The sequence below is a fragment of the Cicer arietinum genome, chromosome 7, assembly GCF_000331145.2.
Source record: "Cicer arietinum cultivar CDC Frontier isolate Library 1 chromosome 7, Cicar.CDCFrontier_v2.0, whole genome shotgun sequence".
Lineage (NCBI taxonomy): Eukaryota > Viridiplantae > Streptophyta > Magnoliopsida > Fabales > Fabaceae > Cicer > Cicer arietinum.
Window position 1 is genome coordinate 43,056,837 of NC_021166.2, and position 17,401 is coordinate 43,074,237.

General features: G+C 29.5%; 1 protein-coding gene across 2 annotated transcripts; it reads left to right on the plus strand.

The window, feature by feature from the left end:
* The first annotated feature begins 11,315 nt into the window (after positions 1–11,315).
* Positions 11,316–17,071, plus strand: LOC101504967 (ALA-interacting subunit 3-like). Of its 2 annotated transcripts, XM_004509997.4 has the most exons (9): positions 11,316–11,555; positions 11,702–11,834; positions 12,429–12,487; positions 12,585–12,659; positions 12,751–12,861; positions 12,987–13,057; positions 14,480–14,777; positions 15,118–15,407; positions 16,743–17,071. In XM_004509997.4, exons 2-9 carry the CDS (start codon positions 11,768–11,770, stop codon positions 16,795–16,797), a joined length of 1,026 nt encoding a protein of 341 aa, XP_004510054.1. In that variant the 5' UTR covers positions 11,316–11,555; positions 11,702–11,767; the 3' UTR covers positions 16,798–17,071. The 2 variants fall into 2 exon arrangements, with proteins under 2 accessions (XP_004510054.1, XP_073219457.1); XM_073363356.1 differs by lacking the exon at positions 11,316–11,555 and having other exon boundaries at positions 11,611–11,834.
* The last annotated feature ends 330 nt before the right edge of the window (positions 17,072–17,401 follow it).

Sequence of the window (17,401 nt, forward strand, 5' to 3'; positions counted from 1 at the left end):
TTTGTGAGGGCTTAGGCCGCCACAAATGACCTCCAGATTAAAAAAAAATATTTTGTGAGGGCTTAGGCCGCCACAAAATATTACGTATATTAAAAAATTAATTTTTTTAAATTCAAAATTAATTCTGTATTATAATTGATGAGGTATTTGATTCCAACTTATCTAGGAAAAAATTGATAAAAATCGTGAAGCTCTTCATGAGGTATTTGATTCCAACTTATCTAATATAGTTGCCACAACGCATCTAGGCAATGATTATCAATATCCAAATATGCGTATTATTGGTTCTTAGAGTGATGTAGTGTCAGATGATAACAATGTTCAAAACCATAAATAAAAAAAATTATGATTTGAAAGTTAACTTACACTCAAAGGCTATATGGTGTCAAGTATGGTAGATCCAAATGTTGTTGTTACTTGCGATAATTTACATCCAAAGATTGTTTGTGACTTGAAGATATTGAGACATTTAGGTTTATTTAAAGATAGAGATGTTGCAGCGGTGGAGCTTGAATTAGGGATGACAACAGGGCAGGAACAATTTTAAGCATTACAAACCTCGCACCCTAAACTCTAATATCGCCCCTCTCCATGCACCCATCGGGGTGACTTTTTAACACCCACCCCCACACCAAACATGAACGGGTTTCCCCGCCCCACCCCACTCCAAAAATTTAAATTTATTTATTCATAGCATCAAAAATCAATAATTTGACTAAATAGTAGCATTCAACCTACGTTCTAAAATTTCAATAATCAAAATAATAAAGTCACAAAAGTACTAAAATTTCAATAATCAAAATATACGTTCTAAAATTTCAATAATCAAAATAATAAAATTTATTTAAATTTCCTACAAGTGACAATATTTTCATAATCTTCAAACTCTTTAGAAGTGAAAATATCAATTCGAACAAAAGTACTAAATATTCAAATGAACTAATCCAACAAAACTACAAAAAGTTTCAAATCATCAAAACAAAAAGGTTCCAAATAAGCATTTCCTAACGATAATCTTCATCTTCAAGGCGGGAGTTGGAAAGTGAAGTAACACCAATGATCAACAATTCACCTATATTAAAAAATAAAAGTTAAATATTAACATTTAACATAACAAATTGAAATTAAATAGTGTAGAGAATAGAATACATTCACTGTTAGACTTCATTTCATTGAGTAAAATAGCAGTTTCGCTGTCCACTTTAGAATTCAAATCACTTATCCATATCAATATAGTACAATATAAACAATGATCATCTAAGATATACAACATTATTAGCTATTTCAAATATATTCAAATTTAAATGAATAATTTAAAAAAAAAATATCAGTCTTCTCAGCACTTCATAACCAACATCTAGCACACATCAAGGCCTCTAAAGTAGTCCAATGAAGTCGGCTTCGATGACGACTTAAGATATGTTTGATGGTACCGAATGCAGATTCAGAAGCTACAATAGAAACAAGAATTCTCAATACATCATTTGTAATGACTTGAAGTGTTGGATACTTAACACCATTCAACTTCCACCACAACAAAATATCAAAATTAGGACTTCTTGGCAAAACTTCCTCCTCTAAATAAACATCCAACTATGTTTTGCCAAATGAAGTTCAAGCTCTTTTTCTTTTCTTTTCTTTTTCTGACATACAAATCATAGTCTTCTAAACCATCATCCTCAACATTACTAATGTGGGCATCCAACATTTGAGAATCACTATTAGAACCATTATTCATTTTTCAATTGATACTCATAAAGCAAATCATAACACAACTGTTGAATCGACTTAACTTGGTCAATAGCATCATTCTCATACAACTTAAAATAATAATATTCAAGCGACTCTATTTTGTACCTAGGATTCAAAACAATATCATCCCCCGTTATTTCATGAACCACATTCCAATATTGTTTTATCAATGCATCAAATGATTTAATCCACTCATTTATTGAAATTTTGATCATACAAATCTTAGGAAAATATTGATTGGAAGTTGGATATTTAGTGCCAAAAACACTTCAGTGATATAATTGAATAATTTTAATTTTAATTTTAATAAACAATGCTAAGTGAAATTAAACAAAATTTTTGTAAAAAAAAAAGGAATTAAATCAAATAAATTATTAGATTATCAAAATAGCCTAATATCATTTTATAAATCAAGAATATAAGAAGTATAGGAAAATAGTTTCTTGTTACAACAGATTTCACAATAAATAACCTATAGCAGATTGTAGAACTTTCATATAAATAAATAAATAAATACAGTTGATTTCAAAATAGAGTGAAAATAAATATAAAAAAATGAGATTGAAGGACGATGATGTTCTGTACAACGAACTTAACTTATCATCAGAAATAATAATGAAAGACGCGATTGTTTTTCTTTTGTTACAAAAAGGCAAAGCTGTGAGATGGAATCAGTTGACAATTCTTAAGAATATAATCGATAAGATTAATAAAAATATAAGTTAGAATCACAAACATACAAGCAAGGATCACAAATGGCGCACTGAAGAGGATGGAGGACGACCAAGATAGAAAAAGTGAGAGTGGAGGTGGACGGTGGCAGCAAGGAAAACAGAAAAGAAGAAGAAATATTGACAAAATTAAGGTTTTGTTACTATTTTAAGAGATATAAGAGTATTTAAGTAATTGTATTTATGTCGGGTGGGTGCGGGTGCAGAGCGAATTTGGCTCAACTAATTAATTTCTAAAAATAGATTTAGCACTAACTAGTTAATCAGATTTAATCATAATATTTTGTGATTGACAAATTAATAAACAATGCTAAGTGAAATTAATTAAACTTTTTTGTAAAAAAAAAAAAAAGGAAATAAATCAAATAAATTATTAGATTATCAAAATAACCTAATATCATTTTATAAATCAAGAATATAAGTATAGGAAAATAGTTTCTTGTTACAGCAGATTTCACAATAAATAACCTATAGCATATTGTAGAACTTTCATATAAATAAATAAATAAATACAGTTGATTTCAAAATAGAATGAAAATAAATATAAAAAAGTGAGATTGAAGGGCGATGATGTTCTGTACAACGAACTTAACTTATCATGGGAAATTATAATTAAAGACACGACTGTTTTTCTTTTGTTACAAAAAGGCAAAGCTATGAGATGGAATTAGTTGACAATTTTTAAGAATATAATCGATAAGATTAATAAAAATATAAACTAGAATCACAAACATACAACCAAGGATCACAAATGGCGCACTGAAGAGGATGGAGGACGACCGAGATAGAAAAAGTGAGGGTGGAGATGGACGGTGGAAGCAAGGAAAACAGAAAAGAAGAAGAAATATTGACAAAATTAGGGTTTTGTTACTATTTTAAGATATATAAGAGTATTTAAGTAATTGTATTTATGTCGAGTGGGTGCGGGTGCATGGCGAATTTGGCTCAACTAATTAATTTCTAAAAACAGATTTAGCACTGACTAATTAATCAGATTTAATCATAATATTTTGTGAGTGACAAATTAATAAACAATGCTAAGTGAAATTAAACAAACTTTTTGTAAAAAAAAAAGAAAATAAATCAAATAAATTATTAGATTATCAAAATAGTCTAATATCATTTTATAAGTCAAGAATATAAGAAGTATAGGAAAATAGTTTCTTGTTACAGCAGATTTCACAATAAATAACCTATAGCAGATTGTAGAACTTTCATATAAATAAATACAGTTTATTTCAAAATAGAGTGAAAATAAATATAAAAAAAATGAGATTGAAGGGCGATGATGTTCTGTACAACGAACTTAACTTATCATGGGAAATAATAATGAAAGACACGACTGTTTTTCTTTTGTTACAAAAAGGCAAAGCTGTAAGATGGAATCAGTTGACAATTCTTAAGAATATAATCGATAAGATTAATAAAAATATAAGTTAGAAATGGTTTTTTCCCGTTAAATGCGGGGAGGGTCCGGTGCGGGGAGGGTGGGTTCAGATTCAATTGACATGCCTAGCTTGAATAAATACTTTAGGAGTGCTGAATTTTTAAAACTTTAATTGATAAATAAAATTTAGTATTTTATTATATATTAGAATTTTACATTGTAAATTTTTGATGTTAACATGTAATTTTTTTTTGCAAACACAACTGCAAAAAGAAGATAAATTGGACTGATAAGTTGCATATATTTAAGAGAGACGGAGTTATGGATATAACATATTGATTTAGTTGTATGTTTGGAGAGAAAAAAAAAATCTAAACCAAAAAGATAGATAGTTTGGTTGTGTTTTTACAATTTTTCTCACAAAATTAAACATAAAGTGATGAATAGAATGTTGTGGAAAAAACTGTGTAATAATTTATCTTTAAAAACTAGATTTTAAAAAAATTTCTTTAAAGATGTGTAATAGTTTATCTTTGTTTTATGCAATTCATTATTTATTTTAATTTTTTTCTAGATTGTAATTATCCCTATATTATGTAAGTGATTGACATACTCTATCAATGTGCCATTACTTGACTTAATTATTGTGTGATAGAGATGATAGATTGAATACTTGTTGAAATATTTTTAAATAAAAAACTCTTGGATTGAGAATTATTATTAAATACAAATTATGGTCTATGGTTACTAAACACAAATTAAGTGATGAATATATGTTGGGTTATGTTTCTCATGAAGAGTGATGTGTTGTACCATTTTGTTAAGTCCAAATGGTTAACCTAATTCTAAACCTCAATTAAAATCCAACAATTCTAACTTATCATTACAAAATCAATTTGTAAAGGAAATAATGTCTGTTTTTATAAACTCTTGTTGGACACTATCTTTATTCTATGTGGGATTTGTGTTTTTCTCAATAAATTGATCACATAAGTTTTACCTTTAATTATCATCGAAATGAGGCTCTAATAATCCATAATTCGATGATAAAACAAGTAAAATAAAAAATTGTTCCAACCAAAATTCAAACATAAAATCTCTTGACAAATTAATTTTGTTTGGCTAACCTTACCTAATGTGGAAAACTCCTGTACATAATTTTATAGAGATATCTTTTAACTTAAAATAGGTTTAATTGCAGTTTTTGTCCCCCTATTTTAGCTGAATCGCAAAAGTAATCCCCCATTTTATTTCTCCCCAGTTTTGGTCTCTCAAATAGAATTTTGGTCTAAAATTTGATGAAGTTTCATTTTGTTTGCGTTTATTTAAGTCACATCATGCCTCAAGATCTCGTGGTGCAACAATTGTACCTAAAATCTATGATTATAAATGGTGTGGTGTGACTTGAAAAAATGAAACTTCATCAAGTTTTGGACCAAAATTCTGTTTGGGGGACCAAAATTGAGGAGAAATTAAATGGGAGACTACTTTTGCGATTCAGCTAAAATAGGGGACTAAAACTGCAATTAAGCCTTTAAAATAAGAACTACAAGTAAGGCTGACAATGAACAGTTAACTAAAACAACTCGAAAATAGTTTGAGGCTCAATTCGGCAATTAGTTTGTTGAACTTGGTTCATGAACCAAATGTGTGGAATTTGAGTTAAAAATTGAGTTTGCTAAATAAATGAGTTGAACTTGAGCTATGTATAATTCGACTTGTTTAGTTCATGAACCAGTTCGATAAATATATATATTATCAATTTTATATAGTTTTGTTTGTGTATGAAATAAATTTCAGTTGGGAATTGTTAAAAAATAATAATTTATGTGTAAGTTATATTAAAATGTTTGAAGATAATGTTGAACACACTATAAATGTCATTTTGAAACGAAATAAAAACCATTTGAAAAACTACTATCAAGAAGTTATTTGTATTATTTGAAAGCTACTAAAAATACATAGAACTCTATTGTTTATAGGAAAATCAAAATCGGTCTATAATATTGTTGAAAGTTGTCAACAAATCTAATGTGAGATATTGCATTTGTTGCTCAAATCAACTACTTTTTGTGATAATATTTTGAATTATAAATATTATTTTGAGATAAAACTTATGTAATTTAGAAACATATATAAAAACAAAGTAGTCCTTAATATTATTTTAACAAGAAGCATAGCCACCCATGATCAATTCTTGTTTTGTTTAAGTATATTTCTAAGGTTTAATACTTCATTAATAAAGTCCCAAATTTTTGTGCATGATCTTCCAAAATTATATGTCCGTACTTCATTTTCTTCAATCTCTAATGATGAAAGCCATATTTATATGCACTACACTATCAAAAATTTGTTTTACTTTATGCTGAAATTTATTTTTGAATGCATCACTGTATGCTTTACATGGATTCTTCATTCTTGTACAATTTAATATTGGTATATAGTTAGTGAAAATGCAATCAATCTTAAATTTTGAATTTGGTACACCATTAGTTTATGACTTTATGATTAAATACATTAATGGGTTTAATAATGAATGAAAATAATGATGTAGCGGTTATAATTGATTTATTCTGGGACTTCTATTGCAAAGCAACGTGAGTTCAATTAATCCGGAAGGCATTGTATTAAATTTTTGTGTTAAAAATCAATCAATAAATAAAATCAACTCCTTGAAATCAAAATAGTGCAGGCCAGATTAGAACACGCGACTGTTCAATTAAAGTTACAAACACCACCAGAGCATTTCATACATGCGAAAGATTTTCCATATCTAAGTTTTGAAAATAAATTCAACAATTTCATTTTCTTATGAATTAGTCATAAAATGTTTTTGGAAATAAAATTTTTTTTCTTCATAATTTTAAGTTATAATTGTTTAACATCTTAAATGATTCTATTGAGACAAGAAATCACCAAAGTGGCCCTTCTTGTATAGATTTGGTCATAAGAAATGTTGAATGTTGTGTGCATATTTATCCACGTGAGTATTAATTATTTCAAAGGAACGTTAATATTTTATCGGATGATATGATGACAAATATGTGATGATTATAAGCTTGTGCATGTGAATGATAAATCAATTCAAAAGATAATTTTATTATTTGACATGCATACTGTAAATATTTGATCATTGCAACAAGAGTACCACTAGAAATTAATATTATTGTCCAAAAATTTGATATTAATGTTGCACTAGGTATCTTAAGATGAATTATGACAATAATTGAATTTATTTTATGATGGAATATTTACTATGACATGAGTGTAATCATATGACTTATTTATCATCTTTTTAGCTATTGTTGATATTGTATCTGCTAACTTAAATTCGGTTCTAGTTCTTAATGGCACAAATTTTAAGGATTGAAAAGAAAACATTTTAAATAATTTTTATTGTATGGATTTCAATATGGCAAGAATATGACAATCTATTTCTTTTACGGATTTCAATACCTCTAAAGAAATATAAGACTATGAGACATGGGACTGCTTCAACCGCATGAGTCATATGATCATCAACCATGAAATTTCAAGCGCGTTTAAAGATGTTAAGAATAAAGTTGTTAAAATTCCATTGCAAAAGAAGCAAGATAAATATGAAAACAATTGCTTCTTATGCAAAATGGTCGGACATGTGAAAAAGGAATGTACCACCTTGCATGAAAAAGTACATTTCTTACTTTGGTCGATTCTGAAGTAAATTTAGCTTCAGTACCTTGCAAACAAACATTAGTGTTACAATGCAAGGTTGCTAAGTTATCAAATGAAGTCTTATGTATGCACAAGTATGTACGCATCCGAACATAGCATATATATTGTTGGGATTTTAGACAAATACTTGAGTAGTTTTGGAATGGAATATTGGAAAACAGTCAAAAGAGTTATGAGGTATCTTAAAAAGAACTAAGGATTGTATGCTCACATATAAAAGGTCAGAATCTTTGAAGATTAATGGATATTCTAACTTCAAGATATATCTATTTGTTGGCAAGATATATCTTGAAGACTTATGAAATTCAAGTGACCAAACCTTTGATGCCATAACTAGCTTTCACTTCTGACTTCAGCATTGAAGCACTAGTTCTCACTGATTTGGATTTCAATCTTGAAGGTTCTGTTTTTTGAGAGTGGTGCCTTCAAGACCAGCCTTCTTAAGCTATCAAACATCCTCATTTCACCATGCTCTGTCTTCATTGAGTATTCTTTTTCAAGCAGTTGTCCAAGGCTCAACAGGTTATTCTTCATGTTTGATACATAATGCACATCACATATAAAAGATTATTTTCCATCATTCCTCTGAATCAACACCTTGCCCACTCATTCAGCAGTCATTGAGTTGTTGTCTGCAAATTTAATCTCCCTCTTCACTCTTTCATCAATGCTTACAAACTACTCATTATGCCTTGTCATATGATTAGAGTAGCCTATGTCAAGATACCACAGTTCTGGACAGTCATCATCTAAGTTTATGGCAACCATCAACAATACTTAATTTGAGTCTTCAGTTTGTGCTATCTGAGCTTCATCATCCTTTCTTTGTACCTTCTATGATCTACACTCATCAGCAAAATTCCCCAATTTTTGACAATTATAACATTTCTTGTTAAACTTCTTATTACCATTTGTTTGCGTGTTGTGATTGTCACTGTTGTTCTGATTTCTTGAGTTTCCAGCCCCTTCATCAAGTCTTGCTTCTTGTACACTTGGATTTTCCATTTCCTTTCTTGTATTTCACTTCATGTTGACTAGTTCTCTTGTTGGCTTGAGCTTGCAGTGCCTGCACTTGAGTTGTCGAACTCATTTCTTTTAACCTTAGTTCATGAGCTTCTAAGGATCTTTGCAAGTCTTCCACCTTCAATGTTTCAAGATTCTTCGATTCTTCCTTGCAACTCATATTTTCATCTCCAACAACATTAAATAAAGAATGAAAATGCGAGTTTATTTGAAGATTTAAGTTATGAATTTGATGAAATTTGCACTATATTGAAGATGATAATTAATTTTACGGGTTTTGTTTGAAAATTTTGATGAATTTTTGTAAAAAAAGGATAACATTGTTGACATTTTAAAACATAAAATATCAAATTGTCACTTAAAATTAAAATAAAGGACTAAATCGGAAAAAAAAAACAAAAATAAAAGACTAAAACATTAACTGAAATTAAGTTAAGAGACTACGTGTTGTATTTAGCCTAAAATATATTACTACTATCAATAATTAATTTTAACATTCCTTCAATAAAAAAATTAACATTTATGATTTAAGAGGGAAAACATACTTTAGTTACTCAGCAAGTTTTGAATATAAAAATACTTTAGTTACTTGTCAAGTTTATCCTTTCTTTGTACCTTCTATGATCTACACTCATCAGCAAAATTCCCCAATTTTTGACAATTATAACATTTCTTGTTAAACTTCTTATTACCATTTGTTTGCGTGTTGTGATTGTCACTGTTGTTCTGATTTCTTGAGTTTCCAGCCCCTTCATCAAGTCTTGCTTCTTGTACACTTGGATTTTCCATTTCCTTTCTTGTATTTCACTTCATGTTGACTAGTTCTCTTGTTGGCTTGAGCTTGCAGTGCCTGCACTTGAGTTGTCGAACTCATTTCTTTTAACCTTAGTTCATGAGCTTCTAAGGATCTTTGCAAGTCTTCCACCTTCAATGTTTCAAGATTCTTCGATTCTTCCTTGCAACTCATATTTTCATCTCCAACAACATTAAATAAAGAATGAAAATGCGAGTTTATTTGAAGATTTAAGTTATGAATTTGATGAAATTTGCACTATATTGAAGATGATAATTAATTTTACGGGTTTTGTTTGAAAATTTTGATGAATTTTTGTAAAAAAAGGATAACATTGTTGACATTTTAAAACATAAAATATCAAATTGTCACTTAAAATTAAAATAAAGGACTAAATCGGAAAAAAAAAACAAAAATAAAAGACTAAAACATTAACTGAAATTAAGTTAAGAGACTACGTGTTGTATTTAGCCTAAAATATATTACTACTATCAATAATTAATTTTAACATTCCTTCAATAAAAAAATTAACATTTATGATTTAAGAGGGAAAACATACTTTAGTTACTCAGCAAGTTTTGAATATAAAAATACTTTAGTTACTTGTCAAGTTTTGGATATAAAAATTCTATTTAACATCTAGGCAATGGGAATCACATATCTTTTTGGACAAATAATTGATTAGGTGACACATTGGTTGAATCAATGAATATCCCTCTCAATCTTCATAGCTCTGTAGTTGCTTTGGTTTCTGATTTCATCTTGGAAGGTATATTGAACATTCCAAATTACTTATCCCTCAAATTTTTCCAACTAGTGGAATTGATCAAAAAAAACTATCATCTCTCTTCAGACCTCTACTAATTCTCTCATCTAGAAACCAGCATTGAGTGCAAAGACAACTTTCCTTCATTTGAAACCTAATGCTTATCATGTGAACTGGGGCAAGATGATTTGGTGCAACTTTATTTCTCCATCTAAGTCTTTTATGCCTTGGAGGTTGATTCATAAGAAGATCCATTGAGGGCTGGGAGATGTATATTGGTCTCAATATGCATTCTCTGCAAAAATAGCTATGAGACCTTTAATCACTTATTACTACAATCTCCGTATGCAATATTCCTTTGGAATTGGCTTAGTCCCAACTGTACTCTGGTTGCAAAATTTGAAACGGTTATGAAGACAATTGACATTGCAAAGGACAGAGGTTGATGAAGTAATTCTTCTTTGGAAAATTCGCAATTGATGAAGTAATTGCTTAATCACCACATCATCCATGAGAGTCCATTTATCTCATATATTCAGGGACGGTAATTGCTACACAAACACTCTAGTTCGTCATGGTCACAACATTCAAGAGTTTAAATGATGGTCACGATTTCTTTAGAGATAGATTTGGTTTATTTGCTTTGATATACTTGCTTATAGTTTCACATGATATCAGTGATTTTGGCTTGACCCCTCTGTAGTTTTTTCTTATTCCTTTTTTATTATTATAATATCATAATTTATTAAAGTAATATGATATTTTTATAATAAAATTTACTCTTTTAATCTTACAATGAATATAATTTATGACTTAAACACACATATTAAAAAATAATAATTAAAAAAAATATTTTAATAAATTATCTATCTTAACTATTTATATATTTTTTTATTATTAATACAAAATACAATAATATTTTAAAAATTATCTACATAGTAATAATTAAATGGTATTAAAAAAAATTAAAATAACATTAATTTTGAGAGAAAGGAGATTATACTACGTGGAATTATCAGCCAGGTCCATTGTCCAGATTCTGGAACATTTGAAAATTACAAAAAGAACCAAAATTAGAAATAATAATTAAAGAAACAAAAGAAAGAGAAGAAATTGTTATATAAGCATGAGTTGAATTGAATTCAAAGCGTGTAATGTTTATCATATACATATTTTGTATTTATTTGACTGGTCTTTGGTTCCTCACGAGATGTCCCTTTCTCTCTCTCTTTCCTTCCTCTCTGTTCTTCATTCAACCTAAAAACATAGAGACAGAAAATGAGAGAGAGAAAGTGAAGAAAGGGTCACCGGCCACCCCCGCCATACGAAACCTCCTTCCCCCTTCCTTTCTTTAATCAAAGTCAATTCTCATATCCACCTGCTCAACCGGTAACCCTTCTTTCTCTTCAATTATAATATTCTCTTCTTCTCTTTCTCTCTCAAAACCCTTAATTCATTCTTTTGAGTTTTCCTTATTATTTCTTCTTCTTTTTCTTCTTTATTTCAATTCTAAATTTTCTTCTTCGTTTTTGAAGCTCTTTGCAAAAAGGTTAACTATTTTTTGAAAGAGAGAACTATTGTATTGAATTGGTGTTTCTGTTATGGCAACGACCAGCGCTGGATCCAACGATACTACTGCTAATAGAAGACAAACCAAACGACCCAAGTGTAAGAATTTTTGTGTTCTTTTATTATGACTTGTTTTTAGGGTTTTTCAGCACAATTTATTCATGCCCATGTTTGTTTTTGGTAGTTTGCTTGTGTTATGCAAATTTTTATTCTTTTTTAAGTGTATGTTGGGATGGAAAGCTTTAATTGTAATTTTTTTTATGTTCAATTTTGAAGGGGTGGATTAAGTTTTCTTTTGTCACCCTTTTTGAAGCTCTATTTTATCAATATAAGACTTTGTTTAAGCACCTCATGGTTTTTGAAACTTAATTTAATATGTTGGTTATTATGGTTGAGCTAGTTTTGGAATGTGTTATGAAGTTAGGTAAATGTTTTATGAAGTTACATAAATGTTTTTTTGAAGTTATTAGACAATATATTTGGATAGGCACACGTTATTATGTTATGTTAGTAGCTGAAGTTTGAACGATGGACCTTTGTCTCAAACTCGTTCGGGTGTCACCACTTGAGTTTCACCTTTGGGACAGACAATATGTTTGGTTTCGACAACAATTGTATTTGTGTTCTCTGTATTTCTACTTACACACAGATTTGCTGACTAGAGTTTCCTTTGGAATTTTTAATGTCTTTCAGACTCAAAGTTTACACAACAAGAACTTCCAGCTTGCAAGCCTATTCTTACACCAAAAGCGGTAAGTATGTTCGTTTGTATATACTGTTTGAGTTTATCTATTTAACCTACATGCATTTAGAAGTCACTGTTTACATAGTATATTACTTCCCCTGCAGGTTATTTCAGCATTCTTGATTGTCACCGTCATATTCATTCCTATTGGAGTGGCTTCGCTCATTGCTTCACGAGATGTAAGCTTGAGTGCAATATTGTTCTCTATATTTGTTTATAACTCTATATAATATCTATACTGACTTTGAATTTGTTATTATTATCTATCAGGTTGTTGAAATTGTAGATAGGTATGAGGCAGATTGTGTACCGTCAAATTGGACAGACAAGGTAGCATACATTCAAAGTGATGCCGATAAAACTTGCAAAAGGCAGCTGCATGTATGTTTCCTTGACACTAATTTATCTTTTTACTTATTCGTTTGTTATTTCTACTTTAACTCAGTTCCCATGATTGATGAATTGTGGATTTCAAATTTTGATGATCATTGTTTGATTATGAATAGGTGGAGAAGCATATGAAGTCTCCTATCTATGTTTACTATCAGCTTGACAACTTCTACCAGAATCATCGCCGGTATATTCCCTTTTATTTCTCATGAATATAGACATTCATTTTATTTGTTTGAATTTACATTTACCTAGCAGAGAGGAAAGTGGTTTGAAGCAACTAGTTCATGCTCTTCTTTTCTTTAACAAAATTTTGTGTTGGCTATGAACTATTTAACAAAACCATCTTCTATTTGGCAATTTAGATATTGTTCACCTGTGAATAAATGTTTTTGACTTGCACTACATTTTGTCTCAGTTTTCATGTGTTCCAATTATGGTTTTCTAACGTGAAAAAGGGAATATTTGGGATCATTTAAGTTTGAGGAAAAACAGTTGTACTGTTTTATTGTTTTCTTCTTTTAAGTTTGAGCCATAAAACTGCTGCTTTTTTTTTTTTTATTCCATTTTATTTTAGAAAGTTTCCACTGAATGTCTGACCTGGCTCTTCTCACTAAATAATTCTCCAGTTTTGAATTGAATGAGTGATGTCAAATGTATGTTAATTATTTGTGGTCGAAATTTGCGCGTACTACAGACATTCTACCATTTTAATTTTTTTTTCATATTGTTCTAAATGTACTAAAAATGGAGTAATAAGTTTTTCTTGTCTTATTAAATTTTTAAATTTAATATTATTGTGATTTAAGTTCTTTTAACAGTTTTTTTTATATCTGTCTCTTGTTGTGCATGTTAGAGTTTTTTATATCTTAGTAAAAGAATGCTAACTTTGAAAAATTCAGCACTTATTGTTACTATGCCGTAGTGATGTATCTGTTTTCCCTTGGTTGTATAACAAAGAGAGCTTACTTGTGAAGAATAAATTGTAATTAATGAATGCAGTAAACTGACATTAAGTTCATTTGCAAGCTATCATCTAAAATGTGAAAAATACTTTAATGACTTTCAAAGTTTTCAGTTATAAATTTTTTAGAGTTGTAGTTACCATTTTGTTCCATTTTTTTTTTGTCTTAACCCTCTGGATCTCAAAGGAAAAGGGCTCCGATGATCCGGAGTTTTCTAGGAGGTAAGTAAAGTCTGGTCAATGATTGTTCCAGTCAGGATTCAAACTTTGGATCTCTTGAACGATTCATCCTTAATTGAACCTCATTAACCACTTGAGTCCAACAACTTGGTTACGGTTTTGTTCTATAACTTCAAGAACCTTAGAGAATTATGATTGTGAACTAATTGTTTGTGTTGATATTTAAAGAAAGGCTCACGAACTTTGTTTTATATATTCCTCCTATATTTATATCATTCTACATTTTTAATAGAATTATAAGTAACTAACTAATTATAGTAGTCTATCACTTGACTGTCTTCGATTGTTTGCTTCCTTGAACAATTTCTACTCTCAATGTTTGGTTCTTCGGTTTTGGAATCTTATGCATATAATTGTTTATATTCCCATAAATATGGTAATTGTTTTTTTTTTTTTTTAAATTAGGTATGTAAAAAGCCGAAATGATGAGCAATTGAAGGATGCTGGAAAAGGAAACTCAACAAGTGGTTGTGAGCCTGAAGCTTATGTAAATGGAATGCCAATTGTACCTTGTGGTCTTATAGCTTGGAGCATGTTCAACGATACATACAGCTTCTCGCGCAACAACAATAATGTGACAGTGAACAAGAAAGATATCTCATGGAAGAGTGATAGGGATCACAAATTTGGAAGTGATGTTTTCCCTAAAAATTTCCAGAATGGTACTATTATAGGTGGTGCTCATCTCAATGAAAAAATACCGGTAAATCTTATACATGAACTCCAAATTTGGATTAGTATCTAGCTATTATATGGTTTTCACTTGCTCTAAGGTTATATGAGGTTTTCTGTATATATATGAGGTTTTCTGAAAAAGTGTCTGATGCAAAAGCTTATTTTGACTTGCTATTGCTAAACACAAAGATAAAGCCAATCTTTAAATAGATCAATCATTTAGAAACCAAATATTTATATGGATTTCTATTCCTGATTTTGTAATTTTCATTGTATTCCACTGTTCATCTTGTGATTGTATCAGCATTTTCAATTTGCTTGTGTCAACGGGGGATAATTTTCTCACTTTTTAAATGCTTATGAAACAGTTGAGCGAGCAGGAGGATCTTATCGTCTGGATGCGAACTGCTGCTTTGCCGACCTTCAGGAAGTTGTATGGAAAGATTGAGGTGGATCTTGAGAAAGGCGATGTGATAAATGTGGTATTGCAGAATCGCTACAACACGTATAGTTTTAGTGGCAAGAAGAAGCTTGTATTGTCAACTACTAGCTGGCTTGGTGGGAAGAATGACTTCCTTGGCATTGCTTATCTCAGTGTTGGAGGATTGAGCTTCTTTTTGGCCATGGTTTTTACTGTTGTATATTTCGTCAAGCCAAGGTAAGAAAATTGACTAGTGCTTTCTACCATGCAAATTCCTTTTGAAGTCAATTTGTGGTCTATTTGGTATGGCTTCTTTTTTAATAAAAATATCACTTTTGTTTAGAAACTAACCACTTTTAGGAGTTGATCAATCTATTTGTTTCAATTTTTCAAAAAAAAAAAAAAAAAAAGAGAATTTGAAAGAATTCTAAAACCTGCTTCAAATGAGAAGCTCTTTTGAGTAGTTTCTCCTGAAAATATTTTTGATAGATGATTTTTTAAAAAAGGGATTTCCATTATGGTAAACAAAAACATATGAGATTATGCTTTTCTGAAAAATTTCTAAAAAATAATCTTCAACTTTATTGAAACCTAAAATTACTTATTTTTTATCCTGCAACAAATGGACCCATGATCTTTCCTTATTGTTACATGGTTTTCTAGTATATTGATTTGACCAGAAATGGTATTGAATGCATTCAATCTACTTCTTACTCACCAACACAGTATTCATTGGCTCACCTTTAGTCAATTTAATTTTTTTTTAGCTAAAAATTTATTAAAAATAAAAACATAAACAAAATTGGGGATATAGACCTAACCCAGGAAAGAAAATAATACTTAATTATAAACTACAATTTTTGTTATAATTAATTACTAAATCCATCTCACAATAAGTCACTTTGGCAAAAACAATTTGTCTCAAAATAAATGTCATTACAATTTTCAATATAACTTTAATTATTTTTTCCTTCAATTACTAATACACAATTTTCAAAACATTATTATATTATGTATTGATAATAGTGAAAAATCCACCAATAGTTAAGATGAATAGTTTTGGTAAAAATAACTTATCTCTTTTTTTTAATTATTCTATTTTTTAATATGTGCAAAAACTTTGAACGATACTTGTTGTGAGACGAGGGAATATAAGTGGATTGCAAATTCAGTGTATTTATGACATACTTTCTGATGTGAGTTTTCTTCTTTAATATTGGAGATAGTAGAAAAAAATGTTAAAAAATGTTTTCGTCTCTGTAATATATGTGGTTTCTTGTTTTAGTCATTTCTAATCTTTTTACAAAGTGATTGAAACGGTTTTAATATGAGATAGTAAGAGAAGTAAATCTGGATTTTATAATCATACATAAATTGGCACGATTAAATGTTGTTTCAGGATCACATGACCTTTTTTATTTATCATCTTTTTTAATATGTTTTAAACCCTGAAATACACTTTTTTGTTGAAATTGTGAAGTTTACTAGTTGACACAAACTCATTTCAACAAACATGAACATGGCAATTTCCAATATTATCATTAGCTTCTAATCTGCTCTGATTCTTGATAGGCAACTTGGAGATCCCTCATATTTGTCATGGAATAGGAATCCAGCAGGGCACTGACAAGAGAAACCCCCCACTTGTGCATGATCTTCCAGGATTGCCCCCAGGAGTCCTTGTGTATTATTCCACAGACTACATTCTACACTTTGTACATCTATGTTACTAATACATATTATATACAAATAACCTTTTCATACATTAGGAGTTTTTTATGTCCCCCCATAAAATATTTATTTTTTTTATTTTTTTTGTCTTCTGCATAAGAATTGTATTTTATGACATAGTATCATATGCTATTTCATATAACTCAAGAAACACATTTTGGCTTGGTATACTTTTGCTTTTTGTACGAGTTATTGAGATTCCATCCATCAAGTAAATAGCTTGATATATATATATAAAAGGGATATATTCGGGTTTTTGATCAGAATATCCCTTTTTTTAAATTATAATATTAAAATGTCTCACTTCTAAAAAATAATACGAAAATGCCCTACTTTTTAGTTTCAGTTGCTCATTGCAACTTTGGGGATGCGACCTTGTGAAGGCAAAATTTTCTCAACGTAGTTGATAGTCGCATCTGGGGATGTGACCTTGTATTGGATTTTAATTTTTTTTTCTTGGATTTATTATTGGGTAAATTATATTTATTATTATTGGGCAA

Coding starts and splice junctions, on each gene's coding strand:
- LOC101504967 (XM_004509997.4), top strand. CDS start 11,768: ATGGCAACGACCAGCGCTGGATCCAACGATACTACTGCTAATAGAAGA. Junction 14,778..15,117: donor ATCTCAATGAAAAAATACCG/GTAAATCTTATA, acceptor CTTATGAAACAG/TTGAGCGAGCAGGAGGATCT. Junction 15,408..16,742: donor GTATATTTCGTCAAGCCAAG/GTAAGAAAATTG, acceptor GATTCTTGATAG/GCAACTTGGAGATCCCTCAT.